We start from the raw sequence: 18,919 nt of genomic DNA on the forward strand, positions 1-18,919 counted from the left end.
TTGTGGTTTATTCTCTGGTCCAAATAAAACATTTAGTTGTGGTTAACTGTATTGAATTGAAAGAGCGAGCATAACTCAGCTTACTCTGAGAAACATGAGCTGTTTTCAAATATTCAAAACAATATAATTGGGAGGCCAAATGAAGAAACATATGCTGCATTGCATTCTAGGTGTTTTACTCAGAAATAACATGTCAAAAAAAGGATTAACCAAGTGAGTTTATTACTGCTCCGATGCGTTTAGGATCACCTTCCATATAGTAGAAAATTATGCATTGCCTGTTTTTGTTGCAGGTGTAATTGAATGAAGCGCCGCCTACCAAGGTCCTTTTTTGTTCATGGTAAATTTCTATTGCACGCTCAAAGGTGCATACCAGGTGCTTAAGTCATGTGAAACGTATTGCTACTGGTAGTTTGTGCTTCATGAGGTCTGTTTGTGGTCATCACTAGGCAACGAGAGTGTTCAGTTTACAGTACCTGCACGGCAAAGGTGTGTCTGTAAGAGGACACGGTGCCTAACCAGCAAACTATTCTAGGATCACCTGGGGCAGATTCCTTCTCCACCAAAATATTTATGGTACATTATTTAACACCAGGATTACTTCATGTTGGCACTTTTGTCAGTAAAAGATATTGATCATCTGTAGAGCTTTTTATGCCTGTTTCTGTAGACAGAATGGCCTTAGCAAGTGGACACTGGGTTGCCAAGGAAACGAAAGGTAAACCACCAAGCCCCAGGTAAGTGTGTGTGTGTGTGTGTGTGTGTGTGTGTGTGTGTGTGTGTGTGTGTGTGTGTGTGTGTGTGTGTGTGTGTGTGTGTGTGTGTGTGTGTGTGTGCTTCTCTCAGTGACCGCTCAGCTTTTCCCCGTCATCACCTCAGGTATGCCCCCAGTATTTTCTTAACTTGGCTGAACATGCCTCTCTAGAAGCAGATGGAAAAACAACATAGCTTTTTCCATGTTTAATTTCTCCATTTCCACATATCTCCACCTTCCCAGGCACGGCCATGCGCTAGCTGTGGCTGGGAATATAGCTTTCCTGTTTGGAGGGGTGTCCACCATATCCCATGAGGTAAATCTCACTACCGTATACTACTAATTGGTAAGCCTATCTAAAACACTGCAATGAACCTAGCAATGTATTTCCCCTTGTTCTGTAGGAGGAGCAGCCAGTATATTTGAATGACTTCTACATGCTCACAGGTACAGTATAATTATACTCAATGAGCTCAACCCAACACATGTAGGCTATGACTAAATACCCCTATTGACAGTCTAGATGAATCATGATACAAGCCTTCTTAAACATGCAATATAATGTCATTACTCACATATGATTACTCACTTCACTCTACAAACTTGTATTGTGTTTCTAGTTTCAGCCACTCACATCACATGGGAGGTGATGCCACAGAATGGGGTTATACCCTCAGCAAGAGAAGGACACACACTTTGGTAGTTGATATACTGTATACAGCATCTTAACAATTAGGATATCTCAATTACCATTTCAATCTCAGACCATACTAATACGGTATGCTATTTGTCTACAAATCAACCATGGAGACATTCATTGAGACACCTGTTAAGTCTACTGCTTTGACATAGGTAAGATTACAGGGCAGGAAGTCCCTTGGGGCGGAAGGTAGCCTAGTGGTGAGAGCATTGGGCCAGTAACCGAAAGGTTGCTAGATTGAATCTCGAGCTGACAATGTATAAATCTGTCATTCTGCCCATGAACAAGGCAGTTAACCCACTGCTCCTAGGCTGTCATTGATAATGAGAATTTGTTCTTAACTGTCTTACCTAGTTAAACAAAGGTTAAATAACATTTTAAAAAATGTACATATATACTGTAGATATATTCTCCCTGCCTCCGCAGTGTGGTTAAAGGCAAGCTCTACCTGTTTGGAGGAGTGGCCAGTCCACAGGCTGGAGAATGTCTTCCTGGAGTCTACTGCTTTGACATAGGTAAGATTACAGGGCAGGGAGTCCCTGGGTTATTACAGGGAAGCAGTGTAGATGATAAGAAGGAACCCAGCCTCGACTCAAAGATGAAGGCTAACATAATTGGTTAAAACTCCAGATTCTTTGCCACTTCCAGTGTCAATGGATGAGATGAAAGAGCTTAACTCCCCCAAACTAACATTGCCATAACAACAACAATTTTGAAAGAGTAGTAGCTGTAGCGTTTATTATTTTCACGACCCATGCCATGCTTAGGGTGAGATTGTGATGTTCATTACTGAGTTTGCTGTACAGTTCATTGTAACTAAAACTACACAGTTTAACACTGAGTAAAGCATGCCCTCTGGTCTCATTGGCTATAGTGTCATTGACGTGGGAGCGGCTTGCCACAGGGGGTGTATCTCTTAGAACCATCAGACACAGTTCCGTCTCCGTGGGAGACAACATTTATGTCTACGGTGGGCTCCAAGACGGTGTCCCCACTGATGACCTCATGATGTTCAACACAGGTCAGTGTGGGCCAGGGTGGAGCCATGGTCACCACAGGTCAGTGTGGGCCAGGGTGGAGCCATGGTCACCACAGGTCAGTATGGGCCAGGGTGGAGCCATGGTCACCACAGGTCAGTGTGGGCCAGGGTGGAGCCATGGTCACCACAGGTCAGTGTGGGCCAGGGTGGAGCCATGGTCACCACAGGTCAGTATGGGCCAGGGTGGAGCCATGGTCACCACAGGTCAGTATGGGCCAGGGTGGAGCCATGGTCACAACAGGTCAGTATGGGCCAGGGTGGAGCCATGGTCACCACAGGTCAGTGTGGGCCAGGGTGGAGCCATGGTCACTTACAAGCATAGCAAACACTTTCATCCAAATCAGTGACACTGTTGCTGTTGTAACAGTGCAGGTTCCGTCCATCTCTTCGCCCCAACCCGGGCTCGAACCAGGGACCCTTGCACATATCAACAACTGACACCCCACGAAGCATCGTTACCCATCACGCCACAAAAGCCACGGCCCTTGCGACGCAAGGGGAAACCCTACTTCAAGTCTCAGAATGAGTGACGTCACTGATTGAAACGCTATTAGCGAGCACCACCGCTAACTAACTAGCCATTTCACATCGGTTACACTGTCATGTCGAACTCACTGATTAGGAAGTAAATTATAGATAATGCTGCCGTGGAAGTGAACTTTGGTCAGAGGAAATATTTATGCATGTAGAGTAATGCATCTCTTCAGTCTCTTTGGTTCAGAGTGTGACTACTTGTATTTCAGTCTCTCTGAGCTGGACCCCAGTCAAGACCACTGGCACTCTGCCATCTGCAAGGTAATTTACACCATCGTAAACATAAGAAGCCTAACTAGTGGTCTCAAATGACAGAAATGAGCTAAAGATTCTCCTGTTGAAAGGATGCATCATTACATTTGCTGGGTTTAGCTAATATTGTACACCAGAAGACTTGTTTGTTAGCTGTGCTGCATTCCATCACAGAGTGTGCGTGAAAGGTTGCCATGGCACAGTATGTTGACAACGGCAACCAATAGAGTAACGGACGACCTCATGTGAAACTATATCTGAATGCCATCTGTCTTCCATTGAAGCCCCCCAGTACTTGGCACGGTTCAGTCATGACCGTTCCAAGGACGCCCAAAAGTCTAGTACGGGCACTCTCATCCTCATCCCAATCCAAATTCACACAGCCCTTGCCTTGCAACAACAGGCCATAGACAACAAGTTTGGCTTCATTTCAGTTCTGAACTTAGTTCAGTTCAGTCCAGTTTTTTGTCAGTACGAACACTTATTTTAGTTTTGACAGATAACACTGTAGCCTAATATATCCCTTGTTGATATGCTCTGATCCTGCAGATGCACCCTGCTACAGTATTTGCCTGTGTATGTGATGTTTTGTCTTTGTAGATACAACCACACGTTTGCTGTAGTCTGTGAGCAGGTGTTCATGTTTGGGGGATGTGCTGAGGATGGCTGCTACTACAAAGACGTTCATGTTTTCAACACGAGTAAAGAAATGCTAGTGCTCCTACAGACTTTGCATGGGCTGATATACTTTACATTTGACTTTGCTTTACACATTTTAGTAAACCCATTGTGACATCATTAGAATAGTGGAATGTTCTAATCAAACCAAAACCTCAGTAAACAACTGTGATGCAAGTGTGTAATTCTGAATCATAAATGTCATCAAACTGCTGTAATGCTGTTATTATAAACTCATTGTGACATCAATAATACATTATTGATGTCACATTGGAATTGTCAAAATAGATTCGGTAAAGAGGTCAATCGAACTCTACCAAAACAATGGAATTTCCATGAAAACGAGTGGGGAAAGATGCTGTGGGGGAAAGATCCCGATTCTCCTCATTGCACCCATCAAAATTAGCCTACATTAGGCTATTGTTTATATGTGTATTTTACACTAGAGGGAAAAATCAGAGTATAATCCTTGTATGGAGGTCAATCCCAATACATGTTCATGTCATTGTCACCAATCAACTGCATTATAGTTAAAAACTACTTTGACTACCACTGACAATTTCTGTATGCTAGCTATGCTACCAGTTTATAGAAACAGTAGTTAGCATTTAGCAGTCACTTCTTCTAAACCTGAAAAGGGACTACTTCTAAATGTTATGCAGCGATAACAGAGAAATATATCCAAATAGGACTTTAGTAACCACATTGTGGGCCTGTTTCAATACATCAATCATGACGGATTTGACAAATATCCACTTTGTTAGATCAGATTTGTTGTATGTGCGCCAATACGGCATCCATCTTCTTTCCCTCATGGTCTGCGTTCCATTGACCTCTTTGCTGCATCTATGATTCTGAACTTAAGTGACCTCATCCTCAAACAGCCTACATAGAGTTCCAAAAGGGTTTTGTGGCTGTCCCCATAGAATAACTCTTTTTGGATCCAGGTAGAACTCTTTTGGGTTCCATGTAGAACCCTCTGGGGAAAGAGTTCTACCTGGAACCAATAGGGGTTCGTCAAAGGGTTCTCCTATGGGGACAGCCAAAGAACACTTTTTGGTTCTAGTTAGCACCTTTTTTTCTAAGAGTGTAGTGTGACTTCATTAATGACATCACTACCAGCAAACCACTATGATGTAATGTTGTAATTCTACATTTATTGTGACATAAGAAGTGCATTATTGATGTCACAGTGCAATTATTAGAATGGGGCTCAACTTGTCTGACCTCATCCTCAGACAGCCTATTCTGACATTATGAATAAATCACCAGCAGCAAACCACTATGATGTAATGTTGTTATTCTAAACTCATTGTGACATCAATAGTGCATTATTAATGTCACAGTGGAATGGGGCTGAAGTGAACTAAAGTGACCTGTCATTCTCAGAAACCCTGGTGTGGCAGAGGTATGGTGTGAAGGGGGAGTCACCCCTGGCCTGTGCAGGTCAGACCCTCACAGCACATCATGACAAGGTATAAACATCACACTAAATGCCCCCTCACCACCTACCAAAAATATAAAATTATATTGATATTGCCAGGCAACAGAATGCTTGAATCATTAAATCCTTAACGGACTACGAATGTCTACTTTGGTGTTATTCATGTACTCATGCTCTTATTATTTGAATATCATTCAATTCAGGATATTTACTTGTTTGGTGGAAAATGCACCAGTCAGGATGGAACAGTCACATCAACAAATGAAATTCATAAATTAAGCATTGGTAAGTCAAACAGCATCATCATGGTTTCCACTATATTAGCATGGGCATTTGAATACTGCATGTTTGCTGCCCTCATGTGGAAAAAGTCCATGCACAAAAATCCATCCCTCATTCCTTCAAGCAATTATTATTTGTTTTCAGCGGTTTGAATAAAGATCCCAGGTTTACAGATAAAGGCCTAGTAGCTGACATGTACTGACATTTCCCCTCTTCCCTGTCTCCCTCCCTCTACTTGTCTCCCTCCCTGGTCCATCCCTCCCTCCCTCCATCTCCCCCACTCCAGCTAAGATGAAATGGAAGGTGCCTCTCTATGTGGGGATTCCTCCGGCCCGCCGTCATGACCACACAGCCTTCATCCTTCACAGCCATGTGTGTGTGCGTGTGTGTGCGTGCTTGGATATGTGTGCACGCACGTGTGTGTCATCTGTCTATCTCTTCCTCTATTTCTCTCTCTTAATGACCTGGTGTTCGTATTATGCAGATATATGTATTTGGTGGCAAAAATGAAGAACAAGAATTCAATGACCTGAAGGTGATGAAATTGATTAACCCATCCGAAAGACAGCCAGGTAACACAGCCTATATCAATTTCAAAGATTTCCAATACTTGGGTAGTTTTTTGCCATTCCGTTACACTTTTACATCTTTCTTCAACCTTTATTCGTGTGTCTCTGGAAGTTTGATGTAATTTGATAAGCCGGTTCTGTAGTTCCTTTCTGTTCTTCTAATAGTGATGAAGGAGATTCTATCTGAGTTTGGACTTCAGGGAGTCAGCCATGGGTTAGTATTTTGTTATGTCAGCTATCCTATTCAAACTACAATTAACATTTTGCTCTCTTTTGCAGACTTATTTTTCTGGTTTGGCTGTGTTATTTTATGTTTACCTACAGATGTAGAATCTGAACCAGTCTCCTACAGCAGAAAAATAGTCCTGCAGCAAAACAGGAAATGTCTATTATTGTGTGGATTTTAATGAATGGACATTTTTGTAGCGGTTGATATATTTTTCAGAAGGGAAAATCTAGTCTGAAATTATTGTGGAAATTACAAACTTTAGAAGCCTTTTTAAACCCCAAATACACTACAAGTTTGACATTTTCCTGCTTTTGAGGAAAGTTGTTTTTCAACAGGATGATCAAGTTAAGATCCTACACCTACACAGTTACAGTTATTCAAATTAGGTTTCAGGTTTCACAAAGCTTTTTCGCTCTCATTTGATCAGCTTTGCGCCCACAAAGGTCCCCAATGTCAAGTATGAGCTGAGTGAGTCTCCATCTCTGTTTTCTGTGAGGACGGATGCAGCTGCCTCTGCACAGGTGGGTCACATGAAAAGCAGTGAACTTTTCATCAAACTGCATAGAGGCATTGTTACTGTATGATGTAGTAACTTAGTAAAACATTTTAAAGCAGTCAATCAATCAATGAAATGTATTTTTAAAACCCTTCTTACATCAGCAGTTGTCACACAGTTCTATACAGATACCCAGCCTAAGAGCAAGCAATGCACATGAAGATGCAGAAGCACAATGGTTAGGAAAAACTCCCTAGAAAGGCAGGAACCTTGGTAGAAACCTAGAGAGGAACCAGGATCCGAGCGGTGGCCAGTCCTTTTCTAGCTGTGCCGGATGGAGATTATAAGAGTACATGGCCCGGTCGTTCTTCAAGACGTTCAACCTTTTGTAGATGACCAGTTGGGTCAAATAAATACCACAGTTGTTATAGAGGGTGCAGCAGTTCAACACTTCAGGAGTAAATGTCAGTTGTCTTTTCATAGCTGAGCATTCAGAGGTCGAAACAGAAGGTCCAGGAAAGAATTAGAGAGAGAAAGGGTTGAAACAGTAGGTCCGGCACAAAATAGCATGTACAGAGAAACAGGTCAGAGTTCCATAGCCTCAGGCATGAACAGCAGAATTGGATCGGTAGCATGGCTGGGTGGAGTGGGGACAGGGACAGGCAGGAGTCCTTAGGCCAGGTAGTCCTGAGGCATGGTCCTAGGGATTGAGAGAGAGAGAGAGAGAGAGAGAGAGAGAGAGAGAGAGAGAGAGAGAGAGAGAGAGGGCGAGAGAGATACAGAGAGAGAGAGAGAGAGAGAGAGAGAGTGAGCAGTCAAACTTTCCTTAAGAAAAGCCCACCTTGTAAGACATGCTATTATATCCAGGTAGTAGCAACTTGCTCACATACTGTTTCTATAACAACTTGTAGTCTGTATGTTTATCATGCTGATGTTACATCATTAGGTTACAGCCCAAAGAGACTTCAGTGCCGTCCGAGATGAGGCGATGGATATGATCCATAAAGCTTTCTCCATGCTTGATGGAGAGTTCCAGAAGCTTGACAGGTATTATGTTTTCAATCTAGGTCCAAAGTTTGACAAACAGATGACCTTTGACAAACAGGTTTGACAAACAGGTCAAACATTTTCCTGACCAATAAACTCTTCATTCATTGACTGAGTGACTGACAAACCAATTAATTCATGCATGCATTCATTCATTCATTAATCCATTCAATAAGTTATTCATTACTGTAGAGAAAGGTCAGAGCTTGCTCAGTCTGCAGCTGCTCTTCAGTACAAGAGAGAAGCTCACCAAGCCCACCATCAGCAACAGGAGGAGGTAAAGGCTCACTCATAGTTCAAGATTATCATTCACTCACTCATTCACTAAATATGTAGCTTTCCAATAGTTCCCCTTTTTGTGTGGGTGAATAACTTGTATTCTATGAAATAATGGTTTTCCAGGAAGAATGACGGAAGCTTTGTTTGTGGTTTTGGTGTTGCAGGAACTACAGGAAATGCTTGAGCGACACAGAGCCCAGAATGAGACCTGGCTACGTGCACGGGCAGAGGAGAATGACAAGGAAAGGAAGGGGCTGTGTAAACTCAGGGTGTGTAGTGGTTACTAACCACACACGCACGCACGCACACACACACACACGCACACACGCACACACACATACAGTAGCACAAACATAAACATGCATGCAGTTCCAGGTGTAGAATTAGAAGTGTATTCCTGAAGTGTAGGAGATTACATGTGAAGTTGTATTCAATTCAGTTTTATTTCTAGTGGATGATCACATGACATTATGGGTTTTTGGGGAGTGTGTGACAGTTGTACCTTTCAGCACTAGGCTACCAGAAAACCCCTAATCTGTTCAGAAAAGGTAGCCGTCCACCTATGAATACGCCAATGTGCTTTTGCTGAAGTGTACGCTCAATGTCCTGCTGAAAGCCAGGTATAGGGCATCTTTTTTCCATAGAATTAGGAATTAGAATACTAGAACTGAGAGGAACCATCGTATGATGGTCCAAGGGTCAGCCATGTTGGTCAGGGAGTTGGTCAACCATGGTTAGCCAGTGCTCTGATAAGATATTGTGTAAAACAGTAAATCTGAAGAATTTATCTGCACAGTGCCTTCAGAAAGTATTCACACCCTTTGACTTTTTCCACATTTTGTTGTGTTACAGACTGAAAATTGATTAAATTGAGATTTTGTGTCACTGACCTACACACAATACCCCATTATGTCAAAGTAGAATTACATTTTAAGATTTTTTTAAACAAAATCATGAAAAACGAAAAGCTGAAATATATTGAGTCAATAAGTATTCAACCCCTTTGTTATGGCAAGCCTAAATAAGTTCAGGAGTAAAAAGTTGTATAATACGTTGCATGGACTCACTGCATATTAGTGTTTAAAATGCTTTTTGAATGACTACCTCATCTTTGTACCCCACATATAATTATCTGTAAGGTTCCTTTAGTCGAGCAGTGAATTTCAAACACAGATTCAACCACAAAGACCAGGGAGGTTTTCCAATACCTCACAAAGAAGGGCACTGTCACAACTTCCGCCTAAATTGGGCCCTCTCCTTGTTCAGGCGGCGTTCGGCGGTCGTCGTCACCGGTTTTCTAGTTGCCACCGATCCACGTTTTCTTTTTCCATTTGTTTTGTCTTCATTGTACACACCTGATTTCCATTTCATCATTATTGTTCCCTATTTAACCCTCTGGTTTCCCCCTTGGTTTTGTGAGTGTTTGTTCTGTGTTAAGGTGTCGCGTATATTTGTGAGCTGAGTTATTTTCCCTGCGTGAAATATTTTGTTGTTTTGTTGAGTAAAGACCTTTATTACTCATTCTCGGTGTCCTGCGCCTGACTCCGTCCCACCTGCTGCACATTGACTCTTGACAGAAACACGCACCTATATTATGGAGTCAGCAGGTGCACCCAGTCCTCCGTTACCTATGGAGGAGCGCGTCCAGCAGCACGCGACTATGCTACAAAATCTTGGCACAGCCATGGATCGCATGCTGTACACCATGGAGCGATGGGAGAGTGGGGGTTTTCCCACACCCCCATCAACGTCACCACAACCCACACCGCTGTCCACCCCTCCGTCACCTGGACCCAGTGGGATTCGGCTCTCGCTCCCGAGGGCGTGTGATGGGACGGATGCCGGGTGCCAGGGGTTCCTGCTCCAGTTGGAGCACTACCTGGTGACCGTCCACCCGGCTACTTCGGGACACGAGAGCGTATCCGCCCTCATCTCTTGTCTGTCGGGGAAAGCACTTGAGTAATGGTAGTGGGCCAACGCCGTATGGGGGAGAGAAAGCGCAGCTTTGTTCCACTATGAGGATTTCACCCGCCGCTTCCGGGCGGTTTTCGATCATCCATCTGAGGGGAGAGCGGCGGGAGAATGCTTGTTCCACCTTAGACAGGGGATGAGGAGTGCACAAGACTATGCACTGGACTTCAGGACCCTGGCCGCCAGCGCGGGATGGAATGAAAGGGCCCTGATCGACCATTACCGGTGTAGTCTACGGGAGGACGTTCGTCGGGAGCTGGCATGCAGGGACACCACCCTTACAGGAGGCAGGGCACTGGCGGATCATCCCAGGTGAGTAGACACCTGACTCACCCAGAGCTCCCTGTTGCTCACGTGTGTGTGTATGTGTGTATAGAATTTCCTGAGTTTTCCCCGCATTCTCAGCATAAGGCGCTAGTAGATTCAGGCGCAGCTGGGAACTTTATTGACCATTCATTTGCACTTAGTTTAGCAATCCCTATTATTCCTGTTGATGTGCCATTCCCTGTACATGCCTTAGATAGTCGTCCTTTAGGGTCGGGGCTGATTAGGGAGGCCACTGCTCCACTATGTATGATAACGCAGGAGGGTCATGAGGAGAGAATTAGTCTCTTCCTGATAGATTCTCCTGCGTTTCCCATGGTGCTGGACCTTCCCTGGTTGGCCTATCATGACCCCACTATTTCGTGGCAACAGAGGGCTCTCAAGGGATGGTCACGTAAGTGCGCAGGGAGGTGTGTAGGTGTTTCCATTGGTGCCACTATGGTGGAGAGTCCAGACCAGGTCTGAATTACCACCCCATCGACGGGGGGATTGTGCGATAAATCTCCTGGTAGACGCAGCACTTCCCAGGAGTCACGTGTATCCTCTGTCACAGGAGGAGACGGCGGCTATGGAAACATATGTCTCCGAATCTCTGGGGCAGGGATACATTCGGCCTTCCACGTCACCTGCCTCCTCGAGTTTCTTTTTTGTGAAGAAGGACGGTGGTTTACACCCGTGTATTGACTATCGAGGTATCAATCAGATCACTGTGAGGTACAGTTACCCGCTGCCTCTCATAGCCAGTGCGATCGAGTCAATGCACGGGGCGCGCTTCTTCACAAAATTGGATCTCAGGAGCGCTTACAATCTGGTGCGTATCCGGGAGGGGGGATGAGTGGAAGACGGCATTTCGTACCACCTCTGGGCACTATGAGTACCTCGTCATGCCGTACAGGTTGATGAATGCTCCATCAGTCTTCCAATCCTTTGTAGATGAGATTTTCCGGGACCTGCACGGGCAGGGTGTAGTGGTGTATATCGATGATATTCTGATATACTCCGCTACACGCGCCGAGCATGTGTCCCTGGTGCGCAGGGTGCTTGGTCGACTGTTGGAGCATGACCTGTACGTCAAGGCTGAGAAATGTGTGTTCTTCCAACAGTCCGTCTCCTTCCTCGGGTACCGCCTCTCCGCGTCAGGGGTGGAGATGGAAAGTGACCGCATTTCAGCCGTGCGTAATTGGCCGACTCCAACCACAGTAAAGGAGGTGCAGCGGTTCTTAGGGTTGGCCATCTACTACCGGAGGTTTATCCGGCGCTTTGGGCAGATAGCGGCTCCCATTACCTCATTGCTGAAGGGGGGGCCGGTGCGACTGCAGTGGTCAGCTGGGGCGGACAGGGCTTTTGGTCACCTGAAGGCTCTGTTTACCTCAGCTCCAGTGCGGGCTCATCCTGATCCCTCCTTGGCACATTATAGTGGAGGTGGATGCGTCCGAGGCTGGGATAGGGGCGGGGATAGGAGCTGTGCTATCTCAGCGCTCGGGTACGCCACCAAAGCTCCGCCCCGTGATTTATTTTCGAAGAAGCTCAGCTCGGCGGAGCGAAACTATGATGTGGGGGACCGGGAGCTTGGCTTGAGGGGGCTAAATACCCTTTTCTCATTTGGACTGACCACCGCAATCTGGAGTATATCCGGGCGGCGAGGAGACTGAACCGTCGCCAGGCAAGGTGGGCCATGTTTTTCACCCATTTTTTGTTCACCTTATCCTACAGACCAGGTTCCCAGAACGCTAAGGCAGACACACTTTCTCGGATGTATAACACAGAGGAGCGGTCCACGGATCCCACTCCCATCCTTCCGGCTTCTTGCCTGGTGGCACCGGTGGTGTGGGAGGTGGACGTGGACATCAAGCGGGCGTTACGTACAGAGCCCACTTCCACCCAGTGTCCAGTTGGGTGTCTGTTCGTTCCGTCTGCTGTCCACGACCGTTTGATCTCTTGGGCCAACACATCACCCTCTTCTGGTCATCCTGGCATCAGTCGGACAGTGCGCTGTCTTAGTGGGAAGTACTGGTGGTCTACCCTGGCTAAGGACGTGAGGGTTTATGTTTCCTCCTGCTCGGTGTGCGCCCAGTGCAAGGCACCTAGACACCTGCCCAGAGGGAAATTACAACCCCTACCCATTCAACAACGGCCGTGGTCACACCTATAGGTGGATTTCTTGACGGATATTCCTCCATCACAAGGGAACACTACGATCCTGGTCATTGTGGATCGGTTTTCTAAGTCTTGCCGTCTCCTTCCTTTGCCCGGTCTCCCTACGACCCTACAGACTGCGGAGGCCCTGTTCACTCACGTCTTCCGGCACTACGGGGTGCCTGAGGATATAGTTTCTGATCTGGGTCCCCAGTTCACGTCCAGGGTTTGGAGGGCGTTTATGGAACGTCTGGGGGTCTCGGTCAGCCTTACCTCAGGTTTTCACCCCGTGAGTAACGGGCAGGTGGAGAGAGTTAACCAGGATGTGGGTAGGTTTCTGCGGTCCTATTGCCAGGACCGGCTGGGGGAGTGGGCGGCTTTCATCCCCTGGGCAGAGATGGCCCAGAACTCACTCCGCCACTCCTCCACTCCTCCAATAACCTATCTCCTTTCCAGTGCGTACTAGGTTATCAGCCGGTTCTGGCACCATGGCATCAGAGCCAGATCAAGGCACCTGTGGTGGATGAATGGTTTCGGCGCTCGGAGGAGACATGGGACGCTGCCCATGTGCACCTGCAATGGGCCATCAAGTGGCAGAAGGCGAGCGCCGACCGCCACCGCAGTGAGGCCCCCGTGTTCGCGACGGGGGATCGGGTCTGGCTCTCGACCCGAAACCTGCCTCTCTGCCTGCCCTGCCGGAAGCTGGGACCGCGGTTTGTGGGGCCATTTAAAGTCCTGAGGAGACTGAACAAGGTTTGTTATAGATTACAGCTCCCCCCGATTGCCGCATTAACCCCTCGTTCCATGTGTCTCTCCTCAGGCCGGTGGTGGCTGGTCCACTCCAGGGATCTCAGGTACGGGAGGTTCCTCCGCCCCCTCTGGACATCGAGAGGGCCCCGGCGTATGCTGTTCAAGCCATCATGGACTCAAGGCGTCGGGCGAGGGGCCTTCAGTACCTCGTGGAGTGGGGGGGTACGGTCCGGAGGAGAGATGCTGGGTGCCGGTGGAGGACATTCTGGATCCTTCGTTACTGCGGGAGTTTCACCGTCTCCACCTGGATTGTCCTGCGCCCCGTCCTCCGGGTCGTCCCTGAGGCCGGTGTCGGTGCGCTGCTGGAGCCGCGCATCAAGGGGGGGGTACTGTCATGACTTCCGCTGAAGTTGGTCCCTCTCCTTGTTCGGGCGGCGTTCGGCGGTCATCGTCACCAGTTTTCTAGTTGCCACCGATCCACGTTTTCTATGTTGGGGTTTTGTTTGGGATGATCTCCAATTAGAGGCAGCTGGTCCTCGTCTCTAATTGGAGATCATACTTAAGTAGGGGTTTTTCCACCTGGGTTTTGTGGGTGATTAATTTTTGAGTTGTGTATGTGTTCATCTCTGCGTCACGGTTTGTTGTTTTTTCATTCAGTGTATTTATGAATTGCATAGTTTCACAGTATAAATAAAATGTGGAACGACACACACGCTGTACTTTGGTCCTCTTCCTACGACAACCGTGACAGAATCACCCACCACCAAAGGACCAAGCAGCGTGCCCAGGAGAAACAGGAATGATTTGGGAGGAAATTCTGGACGGAAAAGGACCCTGGAGTCAGGCTGGGGAGTATCGCCGTCCGAAAGAAGAAATCGAGGCAGCAAGAGCGGAGCGGCGATACTACGAGGCATTATACCAACCACGAGGCAAGTGCGAGAGGCAGCCCCAAAAACATTTGGGGGCGGGGGCTCATGGGGAGATTGGCAGAGTCAGGGTGGAGACCTGAGCCAACTCCCCTTGCTTACCATGGGGAGCGAGTGAAGCAAGCACCGTGTTATGCGCATTCACAGCCCAGTTCGTCCTGTGCCAGCTCCCTGCATTTGCCGGGCGAAAGTAAGCATCCAGCCAGGACGGGTTGTGCCAGCTATACACTCGAGACCTCCGGTGCGGCTCCACGGTCCAGTATATCCTGTTCCTGCCCCACGTACCCGGCCTCCAGTGAGTCTATCCAGCCTGGTACGTCCTATGCCTGCTCCTCGCACTTGCCCTGAGGTGCGTGTCACCAGTCTGGTGCCACCTGTGCCACCCCCACGCATCAGGCCTCCAGTGCCCCTGCCCAGTCCAGGGTGTCCTGTTCCTGCTCCCCGCACTCGCCCTGAGGTGCGTGTTACTAGTCTGGCGTCCCCTGTGCCAGCCCCACGCATCAGGCCTCCAGTGCGCATTCCCAGTCCAGAGCTTCCGGCGACAGTTCCCAGTCCAGAGCTTCTGGCGACAGTTCCCAGTCCAGAGCTTCCGGCGACGTTCTACAGTCCGGAACCTCCTGAGACGGCCTGCAGTCCGGAACATCCGGAGACGGCCTGCAGCCCGGAGTCTTCGGAGACGGCCTGCAGCCCGGAGTCTTCGGCCACGGCCTGCAGCCCGGAGTCTCCGGCGACGGCCTGCAGCCCGGAACCTCCGGCGGCGGCCTGCAGCCCGGAACCTCCGGCGGCGGCCTGCAACCCGGAACCTCCGGCGGCGGTCTGCAGTACAGAGCCTCCGGCAATGATCTACAGTCCGGTTCCTCCGATGACGAGCCACGGTCTGGTGGTACTGAAGCAGAGGGATCAGCAGGTGGAGTGGGGGTTACGCCCCGAACCGGAGCTGCCTCCTCTGTGGGAGGATCCGCTGGATGATAGGGTTCTGGGTACTGCACCAGAGCCGCCATAGACAAGTTACCCACCCTGCCCTCCCTTTTTTTGGGGGGGGGGTTGTTGTTGTTTTGTCTAGGTGCGGTCGGAGTCCGTACCTTTGGGGGGGTACTGTCACGTCCTGACCATAGAAAGATGTTATTTTCTATGGTAGAGTAGGTCAGGGCGTGACAGGGGGATTTTTCTATGTTTTCTATTTCTATGTTTAGGTTCTAGTTTTGTATTTCTATGTTGGGGTTTTGTTTGGGATGATCTCCAATTAGAGGCAGCTGGTCCTCGTTGTCTCTAATTGGAGATCATACTTAAGTAGGGGTTTCTCCACCTGGGTTTTGTGGGTGATTAATTTTTGAGTTGTGTATGTGTTCATCTCTGCGTCATGGTTTGTTGTTTTTTCATTCAGTGTATTTATGTATTGCATAGTTTCACAGTATATATAAAATGTGGAACGACACACACGCTGCACTTTGGTCGTCTTCCTACGACAACCGTGACAGGACTGGGCAGTTTTGGGGGAGATAAATGGAATAGAGCTAAGCACAGGCAAAATCCTAGAGGAAAACCTGGTTCAGTTTTCTTTCCAACAGACACTGAGACAAATTCACCTTTCAGCAGGACAATAACCTAAAATACAAGGCCAAATATACACTGGAGTTACTTACCAACACGACATTGAATGTTCCAGAGTTGCCTAATTACAGTTTTGACTTAAATCGGCTTGAAAATCTATAGCAAGACTTGAAAATGGCTGTCTAGCAATGATCACCAACCAACTTGACAGAGCTTCAAGAAATGGAAAAGAATCATGTACAAATATTGTACAATCCAGGTGTGCAAAGCCCGTAGAGATTTACCCTGAAAGACTCACAGCTGTAATCGCTGCCAAATGTGATTAGAACATGTATTGACTCAGTGGGTTGAATACTTATGTAATCAAGATATGTTTTATTTTTCATACATTTTTACAAAAGGTAGAATTTTTCTTCCACTTTGACGTTACAGAGTATTTTGTGTAGATGGTTGACAAAAAACAGCAAATCAATTTTAATTCCACCTTGTAACACCAACAAAATATGGGAAAAAAACTATGTCTATGGACGTGGATATCAAGACCGTTCTGAACGGCACCAAAAGTTATATGTCCAAAGGGCATCCGCGTCGGCTCGTGCTTACTGGGGTGTAGCCTACCATGTCGGCCTGCATTGGAATTTTATGAATGCCCATCCATGTGGTAGGCCCACTGTTTGTAAAACAGGCAGTTGCATTGGCTTTATTTGGCTATTCAAGCTCTGAATATCAGCTACCCAACTTTATCAGGAGTTATCGTGAGCCTATTTGCAATGTGTTTACACAGTGGGAAATGCAGAAATATTATTTTTTTTAGCTAGGATCAGCTTGTAAATAAATGTATGGATACAAACTAGAAACCACTGATCATAATAATGGGATGAAACTCCTGGAAAATGGTTGTGATTGTCCATTCCATATTGTCCATGTTACTTTGACCTGTACCGTTTTTAGGATATGTTGTTTATTAACATGACAGCACATTTTTTATTTGATTAATCGCCATTTGGGATAGGCTATTTGCAGTGGTGTAAAGTACTTAAGTAAAAATACTTTAAAGTACTGCTTAAGTCGTTTTTTGGGGTATCTGTACTTGACTTATATTTTTACTTCACTACATTCCTAAAGAAAAGAATGCACTTTTTACTCCCTACATTTTCCCTGACACCCAAAAGTAGTTACATTTTGACAGGAAAATGGTCAAATTCACACACTTATCAAGAGAACATCCCTGTTCATCCCTACTGCCTCTAATCTGGCGGACTCACTAAACACAAATGCTTTGTAAATTGTCTTGAGTGTTGGAGTGTACCACTGGCTATCCGCCAATAAATATAAAAAATAAAATTGTGCCATCTGTTTGCTTAATATAAGCAATTTGAAATGGTTTATGCTTTTACTTTTACTTGTGATACTTAAGTACATTTTAGCAATTCCATTTACTTTTGATACTTAAATATATTTAAAACCAAATACTATTAGACTTTTACTCAAGTAGTATTTTACTGGGCGACTTTCACTTTTACTTGAGTCATTTTCTATTAAGAAGGTATCTTTACTTTTACTCAAGTAATTGATTGGAGAAACCTGCATCATGATGTAAAAAGTGTCCACCTCATTACATTGTCATGCATTTTATCTCCAGCCTATGCTACAGAAAATGCCACATACTATTTCTACCATATCCTATATCTGCTACATGATTTATGTTAGATACATTTTTTTTGACGGAACGATGGTGGAGCGCTGCGTGCTGGGAATGGACAAGCAAAATATTTTACTGTCCCTGCCTTTGACAAAGTGGGCACTGCTTATTACAGGGTGGCATCAGCGTTCACCTAAAAAGCTAATATGACACTGGTTGAGAAAATTGCAAATTATTTTTGGGCAGAATTATTTTAGGTCTCATGTGTTATTGGATGTGCGTCTTGGACAGTTTAGCTCCGAAAATGCCGTCCTCGTCAATCTTCCGCCATAGGCGGCCGATCCTTCCTAATGTGAGGGTCTAGTAATTTAATAGGATCTTTATGCCTTTTTCATACATTTTCCCTCTCTCTTCCAAGGAGGAGATTGTGCACGAGCAGGGGAGACTGAAAGAGGAGCAGGGAAACATCCAGAAACGCAGCGAACACCTCCTATCCATCATGCAACAGTTTAAAGGCATGTAAAGACACGTAACCACGGCAACCAACTTGGACGTGCCGAGTTTGTGGGTGTGGCTTACTTTCCCAAGGATGACCAACTCAAAAGCGTTTGAAAAAAAAGGAAATGTGACATTCATTTGTGTTTTTCCACTGGTGGGTGTGTTTGAATAGTTAGCATTTTGTGCATAGCTAAGATTAACTTTTGTTGTCTTTTGCCAGATAGTCATAATATCTTTAGCGAGACAGGGGGATAATTTTGACACTGTCAAAAGAACAAACACCACTCAAGGCATTTGTTTACCAACCTCAGGAATGGTTGCTAAAAAATTCCTAGGACATATCCAAATTGGTCATGATAAGGTCTAAGCAAAATGTTGTAAAGGAGAATAATTAACTGAGTTGTCGATTGATGTAGGCTAATCATGTTCATACATTTTTTTGATTATTTGGCATATCTTGTCATATCTGCATAAAACAACTTTCTGTTCCCTCATCTTTCAAATAATCCTACACTGAAGGCTTACACTTTTATCAACATACTTTAAAATAACTGACGGAATGTTATATTCTAAATGTGGGCAAACAAGATATGTTCTTAGGCAAACTGTATGGGAATAGATAACTCACAAATGAAACAAAAAAAAATAATAGAAAAAAATGCTTTGCATAAGAATTGGTTGTCAATTAAATAATTTACTCAAAGAGCTTTCCTCTTGTCCTCAAATTGTTACCAGCCCTGTCGCAGCATAGAGATCCTATTAAATGAATAAAGTATTATAATTCTTAATTCTGTGTCGCAGTCAAACAAATGCGCAGG

General features: G+C 45.9%; 1 protein-coding gene across 3 annotated transcripts; it reads left to right on the forward strand.

Annotated features, from left to right (window-relative positions):
* The first annotated feature begins 205 nt into the window (after positions 1-205).
* On the forward strand, positions 206-18,886 carry zmp:0000001301 (tip elongation aberrant protein 1). 3 transcript variants are annotated; one of them, XM_029692187.1, is made up of 19 exons: positions 206-576; positions 671-737; positions 998-1,070; positions 1,159-1,201; positions 1,375-1,453; positions 1,881-1,969; positions 2,329-2,475; positions 3,237-3,288; positions 3,880-3,980; positions 5,347-5,432; positions 5,605-5,686; positions 5,970-6,055; positions 6,168-6,255; positions 6,418-6,466; positions 6,909-7,002; positions 7,924-8,024; positions 8,217-8,301; positions 8,468-8,572; positions 18,022-18,886. In XM_029692187.1, exons 2-19 carry the CDS (start codon positions 676-678, stop codon positions 18,124-18,126), a joined length of 1,527 nt encoding a protein of 508 aa, XP_029548047.1. In that variant the 5' UTR covers positions 206-576; positions 671-675; the 3' UTR covers positions 18,127-18,886. The 3 variants fall into 3 exon arrangements, with proteins under 3 accessions (XP_029548047.1, XP_029548046.1, XP_029548049.1); XM_029692186.1 differs by having other exon boundaries at positions 206-737; XM_029692189.1 differs by lacking the exons at positions 8,468-8,572; positions 18,022-18,886 and having other exon boundaries at positions 206-737; positions 8,201-8,260.
* The last annotated feature ends 33 nt before the right edge of the window (positions 18,887-18,919 follow it).

This window comes from Salmo trutta, chromosome 15 (assembly GCF_901001165.1).
Source record: "Salmo trutta chromosome 15, fSalTru1.1, whole genome shotgun sequence".
Lineage (NCBI taxonomy): Eukaryota > Metazoa > Chordata > Actinopteri > Salmoniformes > Salmonidae > Salmo > Salmo trutta.